At 34.5% G+C, this 26,016-nt stretch overlaps 1 protein-coding gene across 3 annotated transcripts in view; it reads right to left on the reverse strand.

Annotated features, from left to right (window-relative positions):
- Positions 1 to 3,765: 3,765 nt before the first annotated feature.
- PCDH9 (protocadherin 9) overlaps positions 3,766 to 26,016 on the reverse strand; it is a 681,911-nt gene continuing 659,660 nt past the window's right edge. For all 3 annotated transcript variants that reach the window (XM_017815362.1, XM_017815361.1, XM_017815359.1), the window contains one exon: positions 3,766 to 6,543. In XM_017815362.1, coding sequence (XP_017670851.1) covers positions 6,170 to 6,543 — 374 coding nt within the window. In that variant the 3' untranslated portion in view covers positions 3,766 to 6,169. The remainder of the gene's footprint in view (positions 6,544 to 26,016) is intronic.

Raw genomic sequence — 26,016 nt, forward strand, 5'->3', positions numbered from 1 at the left:
TACAGTTTAAAGTACATCAAACAACAAAATCCATAGTCCCAAAATTCCATTAAATAATACTGAGTAATTATGTGACTGATAATATTTATGTATATATATATATATATAATATATATAATATATGTGTGTATATAATCATATCATTATGAGTAATTAAGGTATCTATTTACATGCCATGCAATATTAGAATGTGTTGCAATACCTAGGCACAACAGGCGGATTTAAGAATGGCTGTGGTAAAAAAAAAAAAAACAAACAACTTATTTTTGAAAATGAGTGACATTACTTTAAGTTCTTTCTTTTCATAATATACAATGAGAATTTGAGATCCCTTCTGACAGCTAAAGACATCCTTGTGTTTGCTATTGTACAATTAGGTAGCTGTATAAACTTAAAGCTGCAATTAGAACCATGAGATGCTGCAGTTAAGAAGGCATTCTTGCTTCAAAACTTAGCATATGGCATGCTTGTCTGTGATATTCTTCTCATTGCAGACCCAGTTATGTGAAATATTGAGCTTCTCCTACAAGAGGATGTTTACTCCTGTGTTCTAAAGAAGTTAAGTGCACTCAGTGTCTCAAGAGCTGCAGATTATTTGCAGGATGAGGATACATGTCAGCACATAAATTCTATTACTGCCCAGTAAAGTGATGTGTCTGTATCAATTTAAAAAAAAAAAGCTTGTAATTCTTCATTTATTGGCATGTATTTCAGTTTATAAGAAAACTACACTGTGTTTTAAAAACCTGAAAATTGCAAATTTGCTTATTCTCAAGCATTTGCTAGTCCACTGCATACTAAAGGACTTGTTATTTCTGTTACTAATTATTGGACAGGTCCTGATATTTTACTTTGTAAGAAGCTCTGTAAGAGGTTCAATAAAGCCTGAAGGATCAGAATCTGGCCCTGTATGTTATGATCTTAATTTCAGCTCAACTGGTTGAAAATAAAGTATAGAATGGTGTCTCACAAAAAAAGCATTTTATAATATAAGAAACTGTGTTTAATATAAGGTATTATATTTCAGAGAAGTCAAATTGAAAAAAAAAATCAATCCACTCAAATAATGTGCAAAAAGGATATCTCATAATTTTACAAGGAAGCATCTACCAATCAGAGGGTTTTTTTGGAAAAAGAGGAAAAGTAAGAGGTGGTTTTAGATTATGGGCTAATTATACTTGACGGATACATCCACTAAGGTGGTGAGCAGTGCAAGTTAATAAAACTAATGTTAATTGAGTTAGAGCTCAACTGTCCATGATATACTGAGCTGAATCACACCTCTGGGTGATGCTGTATCATGTTTTCTGTATATTAAAATGCCCTTCTGTGTTCTAGAACTGGTTTCCATTTTTAAGTTTTTCAGCACAGCAGCAATGATTACAAGCACATAAATTAATTAAAGTCAAGACTTTGGAACACGGTTCCACAGAAAAAGTATATTAAACAAGAAAGAATTGATCTATAAGTACTCGGTTGCTTTCACAGTCTGAATTGGCTCATGTGAGTACACGTGCAAGAGAATTCTCACTGCTTATTTTCCCATTCTAATGGAAGGATACATGACATAAGCAAGTTTATAATCTGAATCAGGTAAATAGTTTGTGGTCATGGGAAATCAAAATTTATACTTCTGTCTGAATTGGATATGACACTACTGTTGTGCTCTCATGCTAGTAGGAATACTTTTGTAACATATTTTGAGGTATCAGATGCTACTGTCTAAGGCTATTAGATGCTACCCCTGGCACGTCATGTGTCTTCTGGCACGTCATGAGTTCTGTGGCCTGTGGATCCCCTGACATTGCCTATTACCATGTTCAATGATTCTCACTGTGTCTTCTGTTTCATTAAAGCAACTAGTGCCTCCCTTTGCTCAAAATGTCCTAAAATTAAACTTCTGATCAATGTTATAATCTCCTTTTCCTTATTTCTTTTTCTCAAATCAGCTCCAGTCTTTATCACTCCTGCTCTTTACTCTCACATCGATATACATCTCCTGCATTTATGCAATTTATGCATCCAAAGCTTTCTAAGTTTCTCCCTTAGTTTAGTCTACTTCATGCTAAAGTCCTTAAGATTCCTTCTGCTCATGATTCCTAAGAAAAACTTGCTAAAAGTTAATAATCACATTAAGCAGGTAATATGAATATAATTTTCTTCATATCTATTTGTTAAAATTGATATATATTTCTGCTTACTCCTAATTCTGCTGCATATATTTCTTTGTCAGCCTTCCCACAGCCTTTCATAGAGTTCCAGGTGAAGTCCAACTACTGGCACTGAGTAAGCAATTTTTTTACCTATTTTTGTGAGGAAATACAGTACATAATCTGTCTTTCATATCACTTCATTGTACTGTGAAGTTCAATCACCTCACCATCATACTTTCTCTTCAAGTCACATTGTCTGTAAAGGATCTCAAGAAGGCATTTAGTACATCTGCTCTCTCTGACAAAGAGCAGTTATTCCTGTTAGGTGTTTTTCCTTTCTCTTCTTCAAAATTCCAAAACCATCTCTAGGCAATCTGTTCTAGCACAACATTGCTTAAACCACTAGAAAATGTTTCACACTTCAAGCCTGAACTTTCTGGAGTTTTTTACATGGTCCTGACTGCTCTACTTTAGCAAGAATTGGCACAGCATGGGATTAAGTAGGACTAAATAACTATGTCTACACATGCTTTCCATTTTCTGTTTGGGCTAGGGGCTTGGGTCAGTGACAGTAAAACTAAAGGACTATGAAAAAAATCTTTGGCAAATCTTTTTAGCAGTCCTTGTAAGTGTGTGTATTATGAAATAAATTATGAAATAAATAAAAAAATGGACACTCAGTCTGAAGAAAAAAAAGCTAGAACTGGCATCAGAGAAGCATCTGTATCATGACAGGTTATGGATAATTTTAACTAATGTTTAGCCCCAAAGATGGAAAACTGAATAGTCACCAATACTCAGCTGCCATCTCATTCTGTGCAGTGGAATTTTTTTTTTTAAAGCACCTCATCTGAGATATGACAGAATTTCTTTTTTTTTCTTCTTTTTTTTCTCTTTATTTCTGAATTTTTGACAGCCATGCTAGTACTACCGATTAAGCAAACCAAATGGTCGTGAATGAATGGGCACTTACTAAATATATGTTTAGGGCCAAACCCAGATTCTATAGAAACATCTGGAAAGCATTAATTCATCTTAAATGGGATTAAGATACAGTTCTCAGTGCTGAAGATATATATATTTCCTTCCTTCCTTCCTTCTTTCCTTCTTTCTTTCCCTTCCTCTCTCCCTCCCTCCCTCCTTCCCTCTCTCTTTTTCTCTCTCTCCCTCTTTCTCCTTGCTTTTTCTCCGGTCTTTTTTTTTAATAACTATTTCAAAGCTGAGTAAGCTTTTAAGATTCTAAAATTATACAGAACTTAAGAAAATGAGATAATTTCCACCTGCTAACAATTTAAAACCATGGTTTTTTTAGCTCCTCCTGCACAGGCTGATAATAGCACAAAGTACTGAAGGTTGGAACTGAATATGGTTCACTTTCTGTAGCAAGTCACATCTTTTACTTTCTGTCTGTGATAGAAATGTTTTCAAATACAATCTGTTTAAAAAGACACTCTTAATTTAAACTAGTTGGTGCTATTTGGGTGTTCAAATACTTGTTGTATTTCTGGTTTTAATACAGAACTCAGTGCATCTCATCTTTAAAACTCAGCATGTTCAAAAATAGCTTACTTCTGTTGATACATCTTTTTCAAGGTTGTTCAGGTTTTTTTCTTTTTCTCTTTTTTTTTTTTTTAACTGTGCTGCAACAAAAATGGTTATATAACCACAAAAATTTTCCTTACGGGAAAGAATTTACTGTATTTTGATATGACTTTATTCTACTCTCAAAAAAAGGACTAAGGTGTGCTGACTTTCCTATATGCTACCCCCATACTTGTACAAAGACTCATGCAAGGATGCTTATTACATGTGCCTACATATGTCTGACAAATCTGGGCTAGATCCTGTCACTTTTGTGCTAAGTAACACTTTATCCGATTCAAATACCTCATTTTGAATAAGTTCCTACTTGCATAGGAATGACAGAATACGGCCCTCAGGATTTATCATTTGTTGCATATTCCAGTCTTATACATATCTATATGAACCAAATGGACCATGACATGCTTAGAAAAATAACTGGAAATTCAGAACAAAGCAAAGAAACAAACCAACCAACAATAACAGAAAGGAAGAGAAATTAATGGGAATAAAGTCCCTAAGGCATCTGCCCAAGAACTAACACAACACAATCAGGAATTCAGAACATTTATTGCAAAAGCTGAATAACTAAATAATGTTGAACTGGCAAAGCAGTAACAAGGATAACTGGTTAGATATTTATTCTGTCAAAGTCATCAAACACCCCTCACAAACTGACATAAGTAGTGCCATAAGCAATGCACCCCTAGCCCATTTTAAGCCTTTTATACTGTGGAGGGGAAAAAAGTGAACTGCTATATACAAAAGAATAAAGAAAGAAAAGAAAAGCTTGTGTTTTCAGTAAGAATAAAATCACCTTCAGATTAGCTAAATTTGTTACTTTAAGACTGATGTTTCACTGTGGCATAAATAACTTTTGATTTTTTTCTGTATGGACTTTTTTTGTTTTGCATGCTATTTATTTGTGTAAATCATCTTTCATGCCTTAAAAAAAACCATCTAAAAATGTTTGGATTTGGATTTGCTTTGCGTGCAACTTAGATCTCACTAACATTAGGAGTCACTCTACTAGTTTGACTGAGGTGATGTGATACTGGTACCTGCCAGGCATTGACCAACTATGATAACAAACAGTTAAACAGCAATAATTAGAGATTTAACCCTTTAGTTTCCCCCAACTAGCCTACCAGGAGAATGCTCTGTTACATCATGAAGGCACAACACATTAAATATTCTGTGGCTATGGTCTAAAAACACTTGTGTTACTACAACCTTAACGCAGATGAAGATCAACACAAATGCTGCTGTTTCAGCAATACATACTGTCTTAGGTATAGACACACACCTGCCCAATTGGAAAAACATTATTACTGTATTTTGCTCCTGTAGAATTTCCTCCATGTATTTCAGCTGGGATCAACATCAGCTACCACTCATTAAATGACAGACTACAGCTAATTTGATCTAGGATCCCAAATGAATAGCTTTCCCCCTCACCTGCCACCACACATTGAAATATTCTTTTGTTTTGCAATTTCCCTGTTTTATGAAACATAATGGAAATGAAACAAAAAACTGCTAAGTTTTTAAGCCCTTACACAAGTTCTTTCACTTCTTAATATAAAATAAAATAAAATAAAAATAAAAGAAGAAATTCTACCTGAATGCTGGCATGATTTGCTACTACATAGAAAGAAATTTTTCTTTTTCCCTTTCTGCAACCAACCTTTCTTCCCACCCCATCACTTTTAACACAAGTGGTTTGAGTTCCTTGGAACATTGTGTGTCAGACAGACTACTAACACAGAAACACCATCACTGAAAATAAAAGCAAAACAATAGGAAGCCAATGAAAGAAATTAAAAAGCAACTGTGAAACACAGAAATATGCTACAGTATCTTTTCAAGTGAACATTATAAGTACACAAAAGTTGTAAGTAATAATTGTTTCTATTTACAAGTATTTGAACGCTGATTGACTTATAAGTGTCCACTAACATTGTTAATAGCACAATAGGTTTAATGTTTAGCTTCAATTGTTTGCAATATGATCTCAAGTATAAAGGTCCCAGCATAGATCAATGACAACAAAAGTACAATTTTCTAACTGGATATGCTTTTCAATCTTTGCAATTCACTGAACTTTCATGCTCTCTCACTCTCCAAATGCATCTTCTGTTATTCATAGCAGCAGTCCAGGGTCAAAACCAAAAAAAACAAAAAAAGAATATTTGCAAACTGGAGAGATCTCTGCAGATTTTAATCATGTCTATTTAACAAAACCACACAACTAGTAGAAACACTCTTTCATGTTGCAGGACATCATACCTTCCACGACGCTAACATAAAGATATGCATATCTCTGCTAGGTGAAGCATAGTTCTAGAGGTCTATCCAGTACATAAAGCTCTGACACACACATAGTATTAGCAAGTCTAAGTAGGCTAAAGTCATGGGTCCAAAGTAATCATTTCTTATAGCTGGTGTTCCTTTGGACTCTCCACAGCTCCTGAGGCCTGTTTATAAGACTTCAAGTTGGCCAGAGGAATGTCAGTCATGTGGTTGCCAGTGTTGAAATGGCCCTCACTGGAACCATACTGCTTTCGGTCACTGAACTGATTTCTGTTGCTATCTTCTTTCCAGGTCCTGGTCAATGTATGTCCATTAACTAGTTTGTCCTTCTTAACCCATTCTTTCTGAGGTGCAAAGGTGGAGAGAGGAGACTTTGGCTGTTGGTATGGGCCCAAGCTAGGAGGCATCCAACAGTTGTCTGAGTGACCCAAAACCAGGCATTCTTGAGTACACATCTCTGTAGCTTCAGCTAATCCTCGTGGCCCAAGAGGCCCATCTGTAAATGAAAAACAAAGAGAAAGAAGAAAGAGGAAGAAAGGAAAAAAAAAAGACATAATATTAGATTGTGATATTTGTCATTAAACTTATACATAGAACTCATGAGAAAATTAACAATGATTCTGCAACAAAATATTGTGCTGGTAAATCCCATATAAATTTTCATTCTGTTAGAAAGTAGTTGCTTTGTAGGGTATAAGGTGTATATGCTACATACCTAGTTTCCAGAAGTGGAAATAAAGTTCTGTTATCCCTAAGTTATTGGTCTTAGATCCTACTATGAATAAACTTAAGTCTTTTTTCAGTCATACTAAGAAAATGAAGATAATTAAGTGAAAATGTCAAAGGAAGTGAACATACCCTTGAAGATTCTGAGTAAGAATTAATGTTGCTTATAAAAGCCTACAGTTTGGATGTATTCTCATCTGCTTTCAGCTCACTTTACAGCTGCAGAACCCTGGTGAACTAACAGCCTACTGCAAACTGAGAAACATTTATACTATCCAAAAACAGGTTTGCCCAGAGGAATGCACTGTACACAGGATTATTCTAATGTCTACTGTTTTACAAACACAGGTTGGTTCATAGTTCTAGATTTCTGTCCTGTGGATACACACTCTGATGTCCACTCCCAACAAGGAAGAGATATGTTAAACATTGCTGGATTTAATAGGAAACCTTGAAACACTTCAAAACATTGCATAGAAGGACATTAAACACATCTCAGATAGCTGGTTTACAACGACAAAAGTAAAGGAGTAAATGAAAAAAAAAAGCTTATGTAAATCTTGCACTTGATAAAGAACTGTTCTCATAATTCTTTGAAAGATAGTAATATAAGACCACAGAAGACAGAAATTAAGTTTGCTGAAGTACCAGGCATATTAAATATCCACATCATCTTTCACACACTCCGGAGGACACACAGGGACTACTGCAGGCCTCTTTCAATCAAGCAGGTCACCCGTGCCTTCAGTAACACTAAATTCCTCTCAGCCTTACTGCATTTTTAGATGGCTTACTTTGCTCATCTGATCGGACTGGATGTATGAGGAAGAGGAAGCCAGGAAAAAAGCAGAGAAATCACTCTGTATGTCTTCATTAGATATTTCTCAATATCTGAGATACATTTTGTCATGATTCTTTGCTAACTGTGTTGTAATTTTGACAAAGAATTATGAGATGTCTTTTCTTAACTTCAGAGTAAATCAACTGGATAGTACTGCAGACATTTGAAGAGTTAAGGAGACATATTTCCTTGATTAAACAGCCCAGTGACAGGAAGGAAATTATAGATTGATTTTTGAGAAAGAACATTAGGAAGTAGTCATGAATAGCAAAGTTACTAATCAGAAGAAATATGTCAGTGGTGTATCAGAAAAAAAAAGTGTATCTTTATAATAATATAATTGAGATTCAAAATGATAAGTGAAGACACACTAACAAAGATTTCTATGTTAAAATGCCAAAGAATATTTTATTCGCTTGTACTCCATGCATATACAATAAATTACCCTTAGTAACATATCATGTTCTGAACACTGACATTAACTCAATTAATTTTATGGAAACTCCTATTCATTTCTCATTGCTTTTAAACACAGATATAAGAAATATCACCAGGTATATTTCCACATGTTACAATGTAATTAGCTCATCTTATCTCTGTGCAGCTTTTCTTTTTGAATATCTGGAGAATATACAGTACTCTGTTGATGTGACAGAAAATAATAAGCTACAATAAAAGTTGCTACCACATTCCCCATATTAGAAAGTATCCTATTGCTGAAAACTAGAATATGAAAAATGTATAGAATCAACGCTACTTTCCATGTAGAGCAATACAAGATGAAATAATTAAATCAGAACCATTAGGAAACACAACAACTGTAAAGTAGGAGCCCAGCAGAGATTTCAGTGAGAACCACGAACTACAATTCTAAAATGAGACCTGACATAATACCCTGGAAGAGACACATTCTTTTTTCTATAAAACTCTTATTTGAATCCTCTAGTATGAAATTCTAACTAAACTGAAGCAGGTACTTAGTGAGAAAACAAAGCAAAACAAAACAATAATAAGTAAAGAAAGTACTCACTGTACATTGTTAACATTTCCAAACATTAATATATAGGTTAAAAGCTGATTTTCTTTTCTGCCTGACAACAGAAGTTAAATTTTGATTAGTTTTATCCCATTTCAGAGGAAAAACGTGAGAAGTGTCAGAACTATTTTCAAGCTGCCTACTCTCAAAGTACACTACTATTTTGCTGACCAAAGAGGAAAGGTTTGGCAGGGATGAAAACTTCCAAAACACAAAGAAAACCTTTCGCCACAGAATGACACATTTCAAGAAATACAGTGCATGCACTCTGTGCTTCCAATCTACAGTGGAATAAAAGGTTAACAGAAGAGCCTTCAGTACGATAGTTCTGAAGGGGATAAGTTACTTTTTCTGTTTGGTTAAATAAATTTCAAGTGATAAGAATATAATTTCCATTTAAAATTTAAATGAGCAATAAGCTGGTTTTACTTAGGAATAAATATGCATGGGGCCCTATAAGATACATGTCAAACTCTTTGGAAGATTTACTTGGTGTGTTTTGCTTTCTTCAGTAACAGTGCTAGGCAGTTAATGCTGTTAAACTCAGAATGAATTTTAAACATCCTTTGCTTTAGCCATCTTTAAGCTGATAGACTTTCTGAAGAGCACTAGAATATTTAGATACCTGTTACTACTGGGAGCACCAGACAGGAATGAAGTAACAATGCTGAGATGATCGCCTGTTCAGGAACTGCTCTTTGGGTTTTTTGAGTTTAAAAAATACCACTGCTTTGTTGCAGGCAAATTACAATTTTTGTATCGATGTTAGTCACACCAAGTGACAGTTGTAGACAGAGTAAGTACCTCTCCTTTTAGGGGAGGACTGAGAATCCCAGGGGACACTTGTTTTCCCAGTGCAGGACACTTCTTTTAGCTGTATAACTGTTCAAATAGCTGTGAGGTATAAGTCTGCACACACCTCTACACATGCCTACATATAAATCTATGAACAAAATATATGTAGAGAATTGAGAAAAGGTTCAGACTCTACTCAAATGAGTATGTATATTTTTCCAGTACTCTGTCTCATGCTTACAAATCTTTAAAACAGAGGGGATATTTACGTGCCTTACTAAAATATCGTGAGTTTTAAATTTACAAAATGCCTTGCAAGACTTCATCTAATATATAAGTAACAATTATTATTTTAATCATCTTCGGTTTGAGTCATCACAAGAGAAAAAGACATTCACAAAGTAATTTTTTTTTTAGAAATGCAGATTGATAGAATAATCTATTTTACTGTTGAGCTACTACAAGGAATGATCATGCTTACTGATTCAGGAAAAAGGCAGCTTCATTCATAATATGTGTGGCGCCTGTCACAACTGTTTCCAGTTAAGGCCCTTAGATACAAGTATAATTTTTCATTAAATGTTATTGCTAATAATGGTGATGATCATGATTTAGGGGATTCTACAAATGTCCTACTGTGAGTCTCAGGAAAAAGACAAAAAGATAAGAAAGGGATCTCACCTAGAAAAAAAAAAAGTCTTTGAACCATTAGGGTTTTTCAAATTCTATTTTGTTTTATTACGTTCTCAATCATAGAAAGTTTATTCTTTTCTAAGAATCTTTATTATTCTGGTTGCTATTTAGTACTGTAAAGTGAAATGATCATGAGCAATATGATGGGAGAGAGATCTTCTGGGGATAGCTTGAACTGAGGAGTTGGCTGCTATGTATTGAGAAAACATAATGTTGCTTTAATGGTAATTATCTTTCTCCTCCACCACTGCTGAACAATAGTTTTCACCCAATTTTCTAAAGTTGTTTCATTACCACGTACAGTGACGCCACTTAAAAACCTGTTCCTGCTGTTTTAATTTTATAATTGCATTAATTTGTTTCCTTTCTCTTCACAAAAAATTCTGTATCAAGCTTTTCCATACTGAAGTACTTTATTGATATGTGGGTTTTTTTTTTCAAAGTATTTGTTCTCTGAACAATCCATAATCTGTGAGGCTGGTTATCAGTCTTGGCTGCTTGAATATATAATGACACAAGTGCAGATAAAACTGTACAAGCCATCTGTCTCTGGAGTTAAATGTTTTGAATGCAAACACAAAAGTGCATAACAAACACTCTCTTAAATTGTCTTTGTAAATATTTATATCAGATCTTACCCCAAAATGCTTGTTATTTTATTCTGCTAATAGCTGTCAAGCAGATGCATGACTTGCCTACTCAAAAGCAGACAGGTGTAAGAAGGAAAATGTATGCTTCAAGAACTGGTCATACCCTAATGCTGGAGTTTCTGTGTGGTCTTTTATCTCTTTTTATTATACCCAGAAGCTAAACAGCTATTTCATTGATTAACTTACTGCTGCAATTAGCAACTAGCTTCTGGTGTGATGACCAGCTGCTTTTCAACCTGCTTCTTTAAAACTCTCTTGCTTAAAGCCAGAAAATTCATTCTTCAATACTGAAAGATTCAGGGCCATAACATAAGTTCCACTCAGTGAGATTTTTTGGTTTCAAAGAAAATGAATAAGTACTCTTTTCCTGAGGGCTCTAATATTAAGTATAATGGATTTGAACATGGCCACAGTTGTGTTTCAGACTATTATATTTATTTAACTTTACATATTGCATTCTACAAGAAAAACAAATAGCAGCAACATTTCAGTTCTATTTAACCTCAAATACAGGATGTTTTTTAAGCTTTCGTGGGCTACTTTAGTAAATTACCTTTTCTGAGACCATGTGTTTTTACAGCCTTCTATACATATATTGGAACTGAAATGACATTATTCCATTTCATAGAGGTTTTCCCACTACTCTATATATTAAATATAAAAATTCAAAACCAGTTTATAATGAAAAAGATTCTTTTGACATTTTTTTGCTCTGAAATATCAGCCAAATAAATAAGAAAGACTATTCTTTATTTCTAGTCTGTTAAAACAAATAATGCAACACTACGAAGCCACAGACATGCTGTGCTAGATGTGTTTCCTTGGTATTATTAATTAGTAGCAAGATTCAGTGACTACTAAAATATATATTTTTAATGACTTAGTCATTGCACCTGGCACAGTCAGTGCTGATAAATTCACATTCTCTCCTCAAATCACTTTGTTCCTAGGTCCCTGGATTCATACCACTGCAACTGCCAGTTTTGGTAGACTTATCACTAACACCTTGTCACCTGCTGCTTCCCTCTCTCCTTCCTGGAGCTCCATCCTCTGTACTCAGGTACAGATCAAGAAACCCCTGCTACTTTCTGTTCCCTATCTTGGCCCAAACTTCCCTTTCATCACAGCTGAAATAAATAATACTGTAGGGTTAGCTTATATCTGCATTACTTAGCAGAGATAAGCTGCCAGAATCCTTAATTAGTACAATAAGAAGTGATAGGAAGCAAGGGAGGTAAGGGTGTGTGGGACAGCCCAGAACACAGAAAAGAAGGAATAAAAGTATTTTCTGAAAAGATCTGGAAAACCTGGCAGAATAAGGTTTTCTACACAATTCTGTGAAGTACTGAAATGATTCAGATGGGTTCCACGGATATGTAGGTGTCTAAGATCCAAACTGTAATTTCAAAAACTATGCAGAACTTCTTTGAATACATGGCTAGCTAAATTTTGAAGGCAACATTATTCAAGTACTGGAAATTCTGTTTCTGCACAGTCTTCTGATGACTGCAGTTGCTTCATGACTATATTTCTTCAGAGTTAAGAAAGGAAAGAAAAAGATAAGAAACTATTCTCTATTTCTTGTCTCGAATTCCTTTCACCTGTAGCTGCTTCGTTACAAAGATACAATGAAAGGACATGTTACTTAGTTTGTTATATTTTATTTCTTTTTTTTTTCTGATATCATTCCTAGAAATTCAATACCATTATGATTTACAAGATATATATTTAATCAGTAATGGCTCTGCTGTCAATATGTTATTTTTATCTGACTTAACTTTCTGTGCCTATTTCCAATCACTTTTTCTTCATTGACATACATGTATGAAAACCACTGTGCGTTTCCATGGGTGCATGGTCAGGAAATAGACATGTTCTATAAAGTCTACTCTTTGAAGCACTGACAGTCTAAATAAAATTTTAGTTCCCTGCATTTTCCAAGGCAAGAGACTTTCCAAGAAAGGGAATTGATTTTATAATGCTTTTGAAAATAAAGTCTTTGATTTCCTAGACCTGCTTACCTACACATATCTTGAAGGAATTTTGTGGCCTGTATCTGCAGATGCTTTATCTATTGTCCAGCCAGATGCAAAGTAGGTACCACAAGATTAAGTTTGCCTCTTGCTATGCCTAAGCAAATACACTTAGAGCATACAAGGAATTTCAGCAGAGTTTAGTTGGGTTACAAGAGTTGCTAATAATCCCATGAAGTCTTCCAAAATAGTTTGTTTGGAAAAGGAAAGGTCAGTCTATAGGCAGGCCACTATAACATTTCTGCCTCTGCCATCTCAACACACTCTTGAAATTAGTTCAGCTCTATGTTATTACATTTCAGGTTTAGTTATGGGATTTGTATGACAGAAATTATGTAATACTGAATTTATTTGGGACTCAACTCTTAACAACATCTCAGAGTAAGAAATATGTTTTTAAGTCCTAGTTGCAGTTTCTCTTTGTTGCTTGAGAAGTCACAGAGATTTAACCAACTTCTAGCCTTCAGTTGTCCACAGAAGATAGCAAGCAGCCCATCCCATCTCATAATCTCAACTGATTACAACTCACGTGTCTGCTGAGCTTGTGAGATACTAGGGGTCAAGTTTACTTAGTGCTTTCTAGTCTTTCTGAATAGATAGACATATTGACATACATTAAGCTTTTGACCATTCTGAAGGCAAGTTGCAACACTGAAATCACAAGAGCATGGTCCTTGCAACACAGGTGTAGGAAGATGCCATAGGAGGTTTTTACAAAGCACCACGATCTGGAGTGGTACTGAGCTCCCACTGAACAGCTCAAACCTGAATGATTCAGTGCTTTTCACTGGTTCTAAAAATCCAATTTTGTTATCATGGATTGCATATTGCCTCTGTTCAGATCTTTATGTCACTCCTTATTTTTGTTTTTATAATTTAACTGGCTGAAACTTTATACTTTGGAGTTAAAAAAGTAGGTTCGCTAGATAATCTAATGGTTCTTTCTGGTTTTAAAAATCTACATAGCAGTAAGTATGAATACAAAACTGTATTTTGTATAAACTTTCATGACAAATATATATATGTCATATATGTATATGAAAAAAATAGCCAATTGTAGTGTATCCTTTAGAAATACAGAAGATACAAAATAATATCTGGGATTGTTATTCTGACTTAATGCATTCTGTCATTAAAACAAACAAACAAACAAACAAACCCCCACAAAAAGGCTGTAATTTGTATTCTTAGCTGAAGTGTCACGTTGTGGATGCAGACAGTCACCTTGCAGGAAGAGCAGGAGAAAAGAAATGCAAACAGGATTTGCCAAAAACCCCACTTGTTAACAAATAAATAAAGATTAAATGCTTTACACATCTCTCATACAGATTTCATTCTCTGGGCACAAATGAAAAGTCAACATTTGCAAATGGAGATAGTCCAAATTCAACAATACATGGGCAGTCAGAACAGCAGATTCTCTCCCTGAGAGGATATTGTTATTTAGACAGACTTTATGGCACACAAAGAGCAGACAGCATATCTTGATAAATTTGCACCCATCTTCAGCATGGCAGGGAACTCATCCATCTTCATGTCCACTCAAAATACTCCCATGAAGAATGCTATCTCATCTAATCTTATTTCCTCAAAATTGGCATTTTTTTCCTGCCATACATTTAATTTTAGCAGGACAATCTAACATATAAAAACTCCTCAGAGTATTTAAATGAATCTTCTAAATTTGATTGGATCACTCAATGAGACCAAAGCAAAACCAATGTTCAAATATTTAGAATAATATTATTTTCAGCATTAATCTTTTTTCATTATAGAGCTCTTCACTTTGCTGCCTAAAAAAAAGTCTTTGTTCCCAAAAGGTGATGATGGATGGTGATAATAAAATATTCATAAAGCATCCCATGGTCACAATCATTTACTATATTTTTCTCTCACACCTAAATATTTATGATATTTGATCAAAATATTTTGTTGAATTGATTTACAGGCAACATGCTGAGACAGCACCACTTTTGACATGGTCACATTTTCTGATCATTAATATGCCCCAAACACAAACCTGCTGTCAGTCAAAAACAACTTGCATCTCAATTTGGAAGACTCAGTCAGTTGTTTATCATAAAATCAAATCTTGGTTAGTAATTTCTACAAACTGTGTTTGAGAAAAGGTAGCATTCAATGTGAAAAAGATATTCAAAATGAGGAAAGCTGGCAGGATGCTGTGAAACTGAGCTGAACAATATTTATTTCTACACCGCACAGTGTTGTAAAATTTTTATGCAGCTGTTATATGCCTGACCATTAACTCATGTACAGCAGAAAAAAACCCAAAACATTCAAGTTGAATTTCACTTGATTTTTATGATTTTCAAAAGAACTCTAAATGAAGGAGTTGGTTTTCCTGATCATTTTCCATCTTACAGCAAAAGCCTGATCTTCTGACTTGTGATAAATACTTGTGATAAATCTTACGCCACAAGTGCATGTGATAAATACCTTATGATATTATCGAACTAAGGATATTGGCTTTATTAAGCAATTACTGAAAAAAAGCACAATTCATCAATGTATACATATAAGATGAACTGTGCTATCTATACAATTATATATATATGATATGTTTTATTTGTATATATATTACACATTTATTTTTACTTTTATACATATTATATATATATTATATTTATCCATCTAATTCTTTTTTTTGTCATTTAAGAACAGAATGGAAATAATAGAGTGGTGAACACTGAATTGAATATAATCACTTACAGAATGAGTAACTTAATTGCTTTGGTCAAGTTGGGTATGGAGTCATCCTAACCTCCTTTTGTTATCAATGGAGAGAAGCATTTGCACTGTTAGCTCTCTGAAAACCTAACTCACTTTCTGGAGGTGTGAGTTTCTGTGCATTGATAAATAGGGAATCCATGTATGGCAATTAGATCCAGCTCTATGTATTTAAAATGGATGCGATGAGTCTAAATCTTTGCTGCCATAGCAGAAGATAGACTAATTCACTCTGATCTCTTGAACTGAGTTTTTCCACTATAAGCAAAATGGCTCCAGCAGCCAGTGAAAATAACAGCAGACAACTATCCAATACCCAAATGGAAGTGCATCTCATGTATACTCAGGAAAGGTGACTCTGGGAAGCCTGGAAGAGAATTACTAGAGGGAGCCTGCTATAGGCAAGTTTTCTTTCAGAAAATTAATACTTCAAAATTATTCTAGTCCTTCACACTCTGAAATAGGTGGAACACCCTGAAAAGCTACAAATTATAAGACAGAGAAGACTGCAATTGTTTAGGTATGCTTAAGTCTTGAAAGTAGGACGGATCATACAATTAAAAGTCTGGAAAACATAGAACTGAGAAAAAGGGAAAATTGTTATATTTATGGGCCAGATTTAAGACTGTGTAAGTTACTTATTTACTGCACCATAAATTTATTTTATTTTTAAAATAGGGAAAAAGATTATATTCAAACAGATGCATATGGTTTTACTTATTGTATTTCCTCTCCGGGATACATGGGGTTAATGAAAACCATCTATTAAAATTTAGCAGTATTGTTAGTTTCTCTTAATCTTCTTTGATGGGTCATTCAGTAATCTCCCCAAATACTTCCAGTTCTTTTGTAATCCCCAAATATTGCCAATTTTCAGGTAATCTTGAAATACCATTATTAATAATATTTAACCATTAGTTTAATATATGCTTGATAGCTTAAGAACAAGGCTTTCCTTATTCTATTGCAATTTTTTTTTACAAGGGATATTGTATTCTAATGATATGTAACTTTTTCTTGAAAAGGACCCCACATGATTTAAAGTTGCGTAAAACTCTTCCTTCAAACAAGGTTTAGAAATAGCATCAGGCTAAGTATCCAACAGAAGTTGATGAAAAAGACTAGAGAACTACAGTCTCCAAAACATAATCTTACTGCTTTTATTATCCACCACAGAAATATGTAAAAAGAAAACCAGGACAATATCACACCTGGAGTTATCCTCTTTAATCACAAATAGTAGCGTTCTCCATTAAAAAAAAGTTTTTATGGAAAAGGTTATTTTACTATAGGTGTACAACTTCACTGTCCCACTACCTTTCCAGACTTCCAGGAATTTGGTCCCAGATTTCAGTATATCTTTTCATTACTGTAAGTTTTACTTTTTCCTCAAATCAAACAAATCTCAGTTTTATGAGGCACTCCTGACTGGGGTTGTCAGTTTGTTTCTCTCCAGAAGTAATAAGTCTGGGCTTTAATCTGGGAAAATGTGGTTCCAAGACACAAACTTTGGGACCATTAGCAAATTTATAACATAAGGCTGCCACCAAAAATGGTTAGTGTAGCTTCATTTCAAACTCTATCACTTAGTTAATATTTGTAAACATTGTCTTATTTCCTAAGTAATTTTTTCCTTAGCACTAGATTAATGTCTGTAGAACAGAAAGTGTCAAACTAAACATTTTTTTCATTACTTTTGAATTAAAAAAAAAAAAAGAGGAAAAAGAAATTGCCTCCTTCAAGGAATAAATGGGGGGGGAAAGACAATATCAACAGCAGTTTATCTAAGAGTAATATGAAAATGCAGATATATATACTATGGTGTTAAAAACACAATGTTAATTAGGAAAGATAATTAAGATTATTTGTGTATAAAATTATGAAATTAATTCTGTAATTAGGTTAATTACAGCTATCTGTACAAACATTAAATTTAAGTTGAAATGCATCTTTTTAATGAATCTCTATTACTAATGTGTGTTTCTTGTCAATTCTGTGTTTTTCTATTTTCCTTCAGTGCAAGACCAAAATCAAATTTAGGTTAAACTGAATTTGTTGCAAATTTGTATCAGATGCCTTATATATATGTGCTGTTATGTAAATAAGCAGTTTAACTGACTTGAGAAGACCTTTTGAAGTATATTTCTCTTAGCTGAATTCGGACCTAATTCTGGGTACTCATTCTCCTAATTCAAGCTGCACGACTGAATAACTGAAGTCAGTGACAGAAGAAAGTGCTTAAATTAGGTACCTAGTAAGCTTGATTATATTGATTTTGTCTTCCTTTCTACAAAAAAATGAATCCTTGATAAATATCACAGGACACAGATGTCAGAGATGTCCTTAAACTAATCCAGAGACAAAAGAACCATTTCCTAATTCTGCTTGTATAATGACATCTCATTTAGTTAATTTTGTAAAATTTAGTTCAGTGCCAGTTGAGTTGTCAGAACTGCAGACATATTACACAGAGAATACTAGAAAGTGCTCTCATTCATTATATCTGAGCTACACAAATGGTACAGTTTCTTCTTTTTCTTTAAAAACTATGTTCATTTACATAATTTTTCAGAAGAGATATCCATAAGTCTCTTAATGAGCTTATATAGTTTACAGTAAAACTCCCATTAAACAAATGTCCCTGAGTCAAAACACATTTTATTAAACCATGCTTGAAAGTTAATCTGTGCTGTACATAGTCATTACATTCAATGTACTGAAAATTAATACAGAAGAAACGTCTGTATGCACCAAATAATTTTGGTTAGCCACAAAATCCTATTCTAATGCTTGGCAAGAGCTTTAGCTTCCAGGCTTTCAAATCTTACCTGGAAGACTGCAAAAAAATATCTTTGTGATTATAAAGAGGAAATCAAATAACATTTAACATGAATAGTGAGTTGACATTTAATGGAGGCTGAAAACTTTCTTATGTCTTTTTTCTATTTAATGAAAAATCTCAGCAAACCAAGCCTTCCAAAGTATTATCAGATATCTTTTATTTTTAATTAGATTTAAATAGATTAATTGAGATGCTCAAAGAAGAATTGTTGCTATGAGCACAAATCATGAAGATTTACACATGCAACAGGCTCTTTACATTCTGCTCTATGACTGTACACAGTCTGGTTTCTCAAATAGTAAAAAAAATCATTGGAAGGTTGGGAAATTTCGTTAATGCGTAAAACAATTTTTGGGAAGGATTATGCCAAGCAAAACTGTTGTTTTGCTTTTCTTAAACCATCGGTTTAATAATAGTAAAAGACAAAATTTAAGACTTGCTTATGCTCTTAGAATTAATTTTATTGTTACAAAATGTGTCTAGAAGCTTCTATTCCTTGCCCAGGCACATACGAATCTGACAATTCCTATGACATCACAGTTGTGAATACTTGGCAGTACAATGGACCTCTTTTTTTCTGGGTTCCAGTTTGAGACCTGAAGGTAAACTGTTTTTATTTTCCATATGGTAATAATAAAGAAAAAATAATAAAAAATACATGCTAATGTAATTTTGGACTCAACAAGGCATGTTATAGGCTCATCAGTTTCAAGCTTCTGAAAATAATGGACAGTAGAAACAGATTTGTGTTTACTGAACTTGTTGTAGAACTGAAAACTTATGAAGCAGATAAACAACCTGAGAGAAATAATATATTCCTCTTCTTGTATTTAAAAAAAAAAAAAAAAAAAGATAATTTACCAAAATATGAACAGTAGATGAAGAATTCCAGTTGTTGGATTCAGCTCACTTAGCATTTCCATTCACCTCCCTGACAGGAACGGAGGTCCAGGTGTTAATTATCATTTATAGAATGTCTTGTCAAAACACCTAAGAATTATTGTTCCGTTAATGACTTTGTCCTGCGCTTGAGTTCAGTGACTGATTTGAGACAAAGAATACCGAAAAGGATCACTGACATTTGGTTAGGACACCCTGTCTTTCCCTGCAAACACTATCAAGTAATGCATGGCCTTGTGCCAACAATTTAGCTTTAGAAAAGGAACTATTATAAAACTGTAGTCATGAGGGAATTAACAGTTACTTTTAAGAAGATTATTACTCCTATATCAAGTGAGTTAATTTATTAATGTCAACTTCAGAGACAGCAAGTAAGTTAAAAACAATGCCAAATGCTTAAAAGCGCAATGACCTGAGATGCCAGAATACTTTACTGATAGAAAAATGGATGCATTTCAGGCCAATTTATTTGGTGGGATAACAGAAGCAGGCAGCTATTTCTCCACACGTTCATTGGTTACATATCCCTTCTTCTTTGAAATAAGTTGGAGTTTTCCTACCATCTTCATTGAGTGTAAAACTTGGTCTTTGGTCTCTATAGAACACCAAAGGAATTTTACAGGTAAGCCTGATTTAGGAAGGCATGCACTAAAGGAAACAAACCAATTCCCTTGTGACCTCCTTTAGTATTTAGCTTCCCTACATACCACATCAATTCCTCCTTTACAAGTTCAGGACACAGTTCTGCTTACTCTCTTTTTTTGACATGTTTTCAACTTGGTTCTCATCAGTATTCCTGTTTTATTTTCTCAAAAAAATATTTCCTCCCACCATCTTCTCAGCTGCCTGGATGATAAATCCTTCTCTTACACATTTATATCACTGACTTTAGTTACCAGATTTCACTTAAAATGAGTGATGTGGCTTCTTTTTGTAACTTATTTAGGTATAAAACTTATGGTTACTTAAACACAGAGTCCTAAGTAAGGTAGGATTCATTCCAGCCTAGGATTCAACTCTAGAGACAGTCATCTGGAAGTATTCGAGAGGTGTCTGGATGCGACATTTGGGGATATGGCGTAGGGGTGATTATGGTGATGCTGGGTTGATGGTTGGACTAGATGATCTTGAAGGTCTCTTCCAACCTTGATGATTCTGCAGTTCTGTGATCTAAGGTGATTATGCACAGAGAAGATTTCTTGTATATTTACAGCTTAAAAGCTCAAGTTGATGAAGTGCTACAGGGAAGAAAAGTATAGGACTGAGATTCAGATTCAAATTTTAGATGTCTACAATGTATATACCTACATGGCAACCATAGATACATGTATTTTCTAATTTCTCTTTTGGATTAACAGACATCCTGTCAAACCTGTCAACTGGCCTAGTCAATAAAATATAATAATTCACCAAACCAAATATACAGAAGTGAATTTGAACAGCTCTTTAGATTATACTAACTGCTGCAACAAACCACTCATTTTTTCACTTGCAAAATTAAGCCCATTGAAGTAATTTTTTTTTCCCAAGCTTGGTTACTTGTGAGTGGATCCCACCTGGACAGAACAGAGCCCCTGCACTTGCAAGACTTTTAGATAGTCTCAAAGTACATGCTGAAGAGTTTCAGGACAATTTCTCTAGAGAAAGTTTTGTTGGTTTTTTTTTTTTTTGCATTGTGACACAAAAAAATAGAATGGAATTTCATAGAAGTAGTAGGGACATCATTCACATTTACAGTATTGCATGTCTCTCACCACAGCAGTAATTAAGGGACCAAAGCTGTAGTGGTAGGACAGTGGGCTGGGCCAGCAAAACTGAAAAAGAAATGATTGAAACTTCCACTAATGCTAATGGCCTTTCTGAGTGCAAGGTGAGATGACAAACCCTTCAAAAAAGTTTGAAAAGATTGATTACATTGTAATTTGTGTTTGGTCCCCCATTCAGGCATGAAGTGCTAGCAGCATTCCTGTTTATAATGGAAAATTTTATTCCCTGCTGTGGGGAGAAAAATAGCACTGAAAGCAGAAAACACCTGGCAGAAATTTTGAATAGGAAACTTTTTACTAAGCACTGCATTTTTTTTTTCTTTGTTAATTAATCTATTTCACAGTCTCTGGTAATAACTTTGCAGCTTATCAGTAGTCTGACTTTCAAAGGAACTTTATGCTCTGTCAGTTTCTATACTGGTGTTGTCAAAGAACATGGGAATGACATAAACACCTTGGTAATTTGTCCACTGCTGTCTCGCACATCCCTTTCCTGGAAGGCAGTAACATTAAAAACATTCTTTGTTCTAATGGTTATGCATTGACAGTGGGTCTATATTAGTTTTCTAAGTAAACCTTCAGGGTCCTACTATTTTACAGCTAAAAGTGGAGGTAGTAAGATCTCCTTGTTGACAAGGCTGATGACTGCAGCACTTGGTTGCACAAATGCCCACCTCAGCACAGCCTGCAGCAGTCACAGCACCAACTAGAAATATTGCTTAAATTTATGCTAATTCTGTTGTGTATCACCTAAGGTTCCCTGTCCATACTTTGTGTACTTTTGTCTGGTACCTGCTGTTTACTGGGGAGGCATTTACTACAGAAAAATGGGTACAATTAATCAGAGGAAAAATCCAAAATCAACACCAACCCATTTTATAAATAAGTGAAGTATGAGATGTGTGCTACCTGACTGGGATGTCATAAATGTACAGCCAAAATTAGAGAGGAGAAAAGTGAGCACAAGATGACACAAATCTATAAGAATTGATCTGAAGGAATTAAACAGAATTAAAAAGGAAAATATAACACCATGACAACTGATAAACAGGAAGATCTGCCACATATATTTTAAGAACGGTAGATAATGTGAGATTATCATGGTAACCTACTTCATATTTTAGAAGCAAAGAAAATTGAGTAAATCTCATCTCTCTGGGCTTCAGTAAAGCATGTGCCACATAGTAAATTATTTTAGTTTAGCAAGAAAATAGGCTAATAGAACCTGTAGGTTAATTCAATGAGTGAATAGATGGTGCTGAAAGGAAAAGTACGGAGATGGAGAGAGGTGCCACACAATTCAATATCAGAACTAATCCTGAATTATATTTTTAGTAATGACCTTAATATAAATATAGGCGAAGGGTTGATGCAATGTACTTCTACATAATACTGGAAAGTACTTTAATGAAGACCAAGATATCAAAAGAACTACAGGAAGAAAAGAAAAAAAGGAGTATTTCTTGTCAGAGAAGGCTAGGAGATTTTAGCTTTCTTTATTTAGGAGAATAAAACCAGAGAAAAAAGTGAAGATCATTGGGAAACAAACAGAGACATCACATGATTTTGTAACCTAAGAGACAGTGTTGTCATGGGAATAAATCTGATGACATCCTGTCTATCATAACAGACTACTGGACCCCTTCCCAATATTTAGATTCTTATATTAGCAAAAATTCCACAAGAAAAACAGCAGACTTATTTTTATTGTGCATATTAGTGGAAGTTTATAGTCTTATATTTCATTTCTTATTGTCTAACTACAGTCAAGGCAGCTGACGTACAACAGAAGTTTGCACTGTAATAAAGTATTAAGACACTATAGTCACAATGTTCTGTTTCTAATACAAGATAGATAAAAGGATTTATAATTCCTTACAGAGAAAATATGCAGAATTAATGATATAAACTGTTAGCAAGAAGGTGGGATTTTTCAGTATGAATGCTTTCAAAAAATCTAATCTAGTAAAAGAAGGTACTAGAAGTAGGAATGATCTGATGAAATACTGCCAAAGGTATTTGAAGAATACCTTTCTTTCTAATCATCTAGATTCTTTAAACAGGCCCTTTTACAATGTGATTCATCTGAACTCTTTTAGGTTTTACTTTACAATGAGATGAATTTTGCCCTGAAAGTGTCTACTTCTCCCTGCTGACTACTAAATTACACAAAGTGCCTAGATCAGGTGTATATGTGGCATCCTTAGCTTCTACAGACAAAGCAACAGAAGACAGATTTTTCCAAATATCTACTAAATCAAAGACAATCTGTGTGACCTTAGCTATGTCATTTAGTTCCTCTATGTCTTTACTGCTCATCTATAAAATGAGGATAATAGAATTTCCATACCTTACTGGGCAATGCAGTGGGTTTACATGGCTCTCTAATACCATTGCAATGGATGCCCTATAAGTACTTAGGCCTCTTCTGGACTGCTAAATGAGGAAGGCAAGAAGGAAAGACAGTAAAACGTGCAAAATAATTTATCTTCAGAGAGACACATTAGACACCTCCCTGAAGCAAAGAACCATTGAAGGATGGGGTTCCTGTAATGCAGGCTATGATTAATCACAACAATAAGAGGGATGTTTTTGAAAGAGGGGATATCCCTCCCTCCTGAATAAGAGAATTCACACGGGATATGTTTTTCTCTTTTGTCACAAGCTATTCTATTTGTCTAACGACTCAAGTAAACAATTGCTGCATCAACAAAGAGTCCTTTTTATTTATTGCCCACTGATGCATGATACATCCTTTTAAATATTCCATATCCTGTTTTAAGACATCTTCCAGGGTAATGTTTGCAAACATTCAAATATTTAGTTTGAAAAATTCATTGCAACACATTCATAGTATAGCACTGTGACTCATGACAAGATACATGCTTGTTTCATATATGCAAAGGCTGATTTTAATCTTGTTTACACCAATACCAATTGACTTCATCTGAATTACTTCTAATTTACCCTAGAATTGCTGTCAGAATCATCCTTGTATTTCAGCCAGAGCATACAGGAAAGTGCCTTTTTATTGTAAGGATAAATTGGCATTCATCCAAAATTCCCTGGGAGAAAGGGTTTTTTAACCACATTGATTTAGAGAAACATAGAGACCTTATTTATTTAAAATCAAGGATATGAATATTTTAACAGCAGCAGCAGCCATAAAGAGAAGGCAAGCATTCAACGTTGCTGCAAATAAAAAAAAAATCTCCTGTTAGGTTGTCTAGAGCTAATGGATGATGATAGAATTTGGAAAGTGCAGAGAAAGAGGTACAAAGAAGTACTTGTCAATGGCAAGAACAACAGCCCTATATTTACAATCCAATGTTTAAAGCCAAAATAGACATTCTTTTCTCTGCTTGATCTCAAGAAAAGTTATCTGCAGCTCACAGGCCCGAATCTGAGGCTTCTTATGTCATTCATAAGTACTGAGATAACTGTGCTAGAGATGACAGACTAGTAACCCCTCTAGCAAGCCAGACCAGTGGGGGGGTGTCATGTTTTCTGTATCTGGGCTGAAAGCACTCTTCCTACTCAGAAGTACTCTCTTTTGTTCTCCCATAGTGCCTGAAATTCATTCTCAAGAGATATGAAAAGTTGAAATTCAACTCATAGAAAAAAAGTTGTCTTCCATTTCCATAGGAACAAAGAATCACAAAATGAATGTAAATAATTTTCTCTTTTTTTTTTTTACTCTCGAAAAAGAACTGCTCACAGTTCTTACTGCTCACTGTTCTCACTGCTCATAAACCAAATCCCCAGCTATATCAGCTGTTACAGCAGCACTAAAGTTAGAGGGTGCCACCCCTAGTATCTGTCTCTGTGAGACATAAGAATAAGCCAATACTATTCAGTGTCAGCCACATAAAAAAACAACAAAATGAGATCAGATTACTTGTAAATATACATTTCCGACATACATTATTGCCAAACAGACAACTGTCAGGACAAGAAACAAAAAATTATGACTTACTGACCTGTTGTATTTTAATTGAAAAATTGTCTTTCACTCAAAAGATTTGCACAGCATTTTACTTGCTACAATAAATTGCAATCCTAAATAAAATACAGCAAGTAGAGAAATCTTATAGATTAAAGAGACGGAGAAATTTGGGAGACCAAGCTCAAATATCCAGACATGTCAAACTACATTATTCAAACCATACCTTGGTAGATAAAAATCAGAGCTCCTAATCTTAAAAGCCAGTAACATTACCAATTGAAAGGTACTACTTTACTTCAGTTTGACAATTCTCTTATCTAAATGCAAAATTTTCATGAAAGCAAACTTATTCTTAAAACAGTGAAAATAGCAAGCTTTCACAGTTTAATTTTCAGTGAGCAATCTAAGAGAATGTACTAGTAATGGCTTTCATTTACAACTGCAAAGATCATTCAAATCTGAATTGGTAAGATCTTAATAACATACAATTTCTACTTTTAAAATAATGCCTATGCTACTTGCAGATTTACATGGTCTTAAGAAGCCTCTGTTCTATTCCATTAAACCCATAAGCTTTCTTATCGGGCTTCCTTTCAGGAACTCTCAGAATATTTTTAAAACCCACTTTCTTGTCCGGAAGTTCTCCTTCTGGCCTTCTCTACTGATACCACAAAACAAATAATATGAGCAAATAATAAGCAGCTAGTACACTCACAGCCCAACATCAGTCAGAAGAGGAACTATGCAGGCACAGTGGTGCCCACATGTAACTTGAACCGTGAGCATGTGGACCTGAGACCAGAACCCTTCACATGATCTCCCTTACGGGACTCCTCTACCGCAGAATGGTTTGAACAAAGAGAGAACTACAATGACACTCTCGATGGTGGATTTTCATGTGGTTTCACAGAGCATATTGCTTCTGATTAAGGTCTGCTTAAGCTTTGGAAACCCTGTAGAAGATGGACAGATGTTTTGAAGACTAAACGTCTT

The sequence above is a fragment of the Lepidothrix coronata genome, unplaced genomic scaffold, assembly GCF_001604755.1.
Source record: "Lepidothrix coronata isolate B3197 unplaced genomic scaffold, Lepidothrix_coronata-1.0 Scaffold50, whole genome shotgun sequence".
NCBI lineage: Eukaryota > Metazoa > Chordata > Aves > Passeriformes > Pipridae > Lepidothrix > Lepidothrix coronata.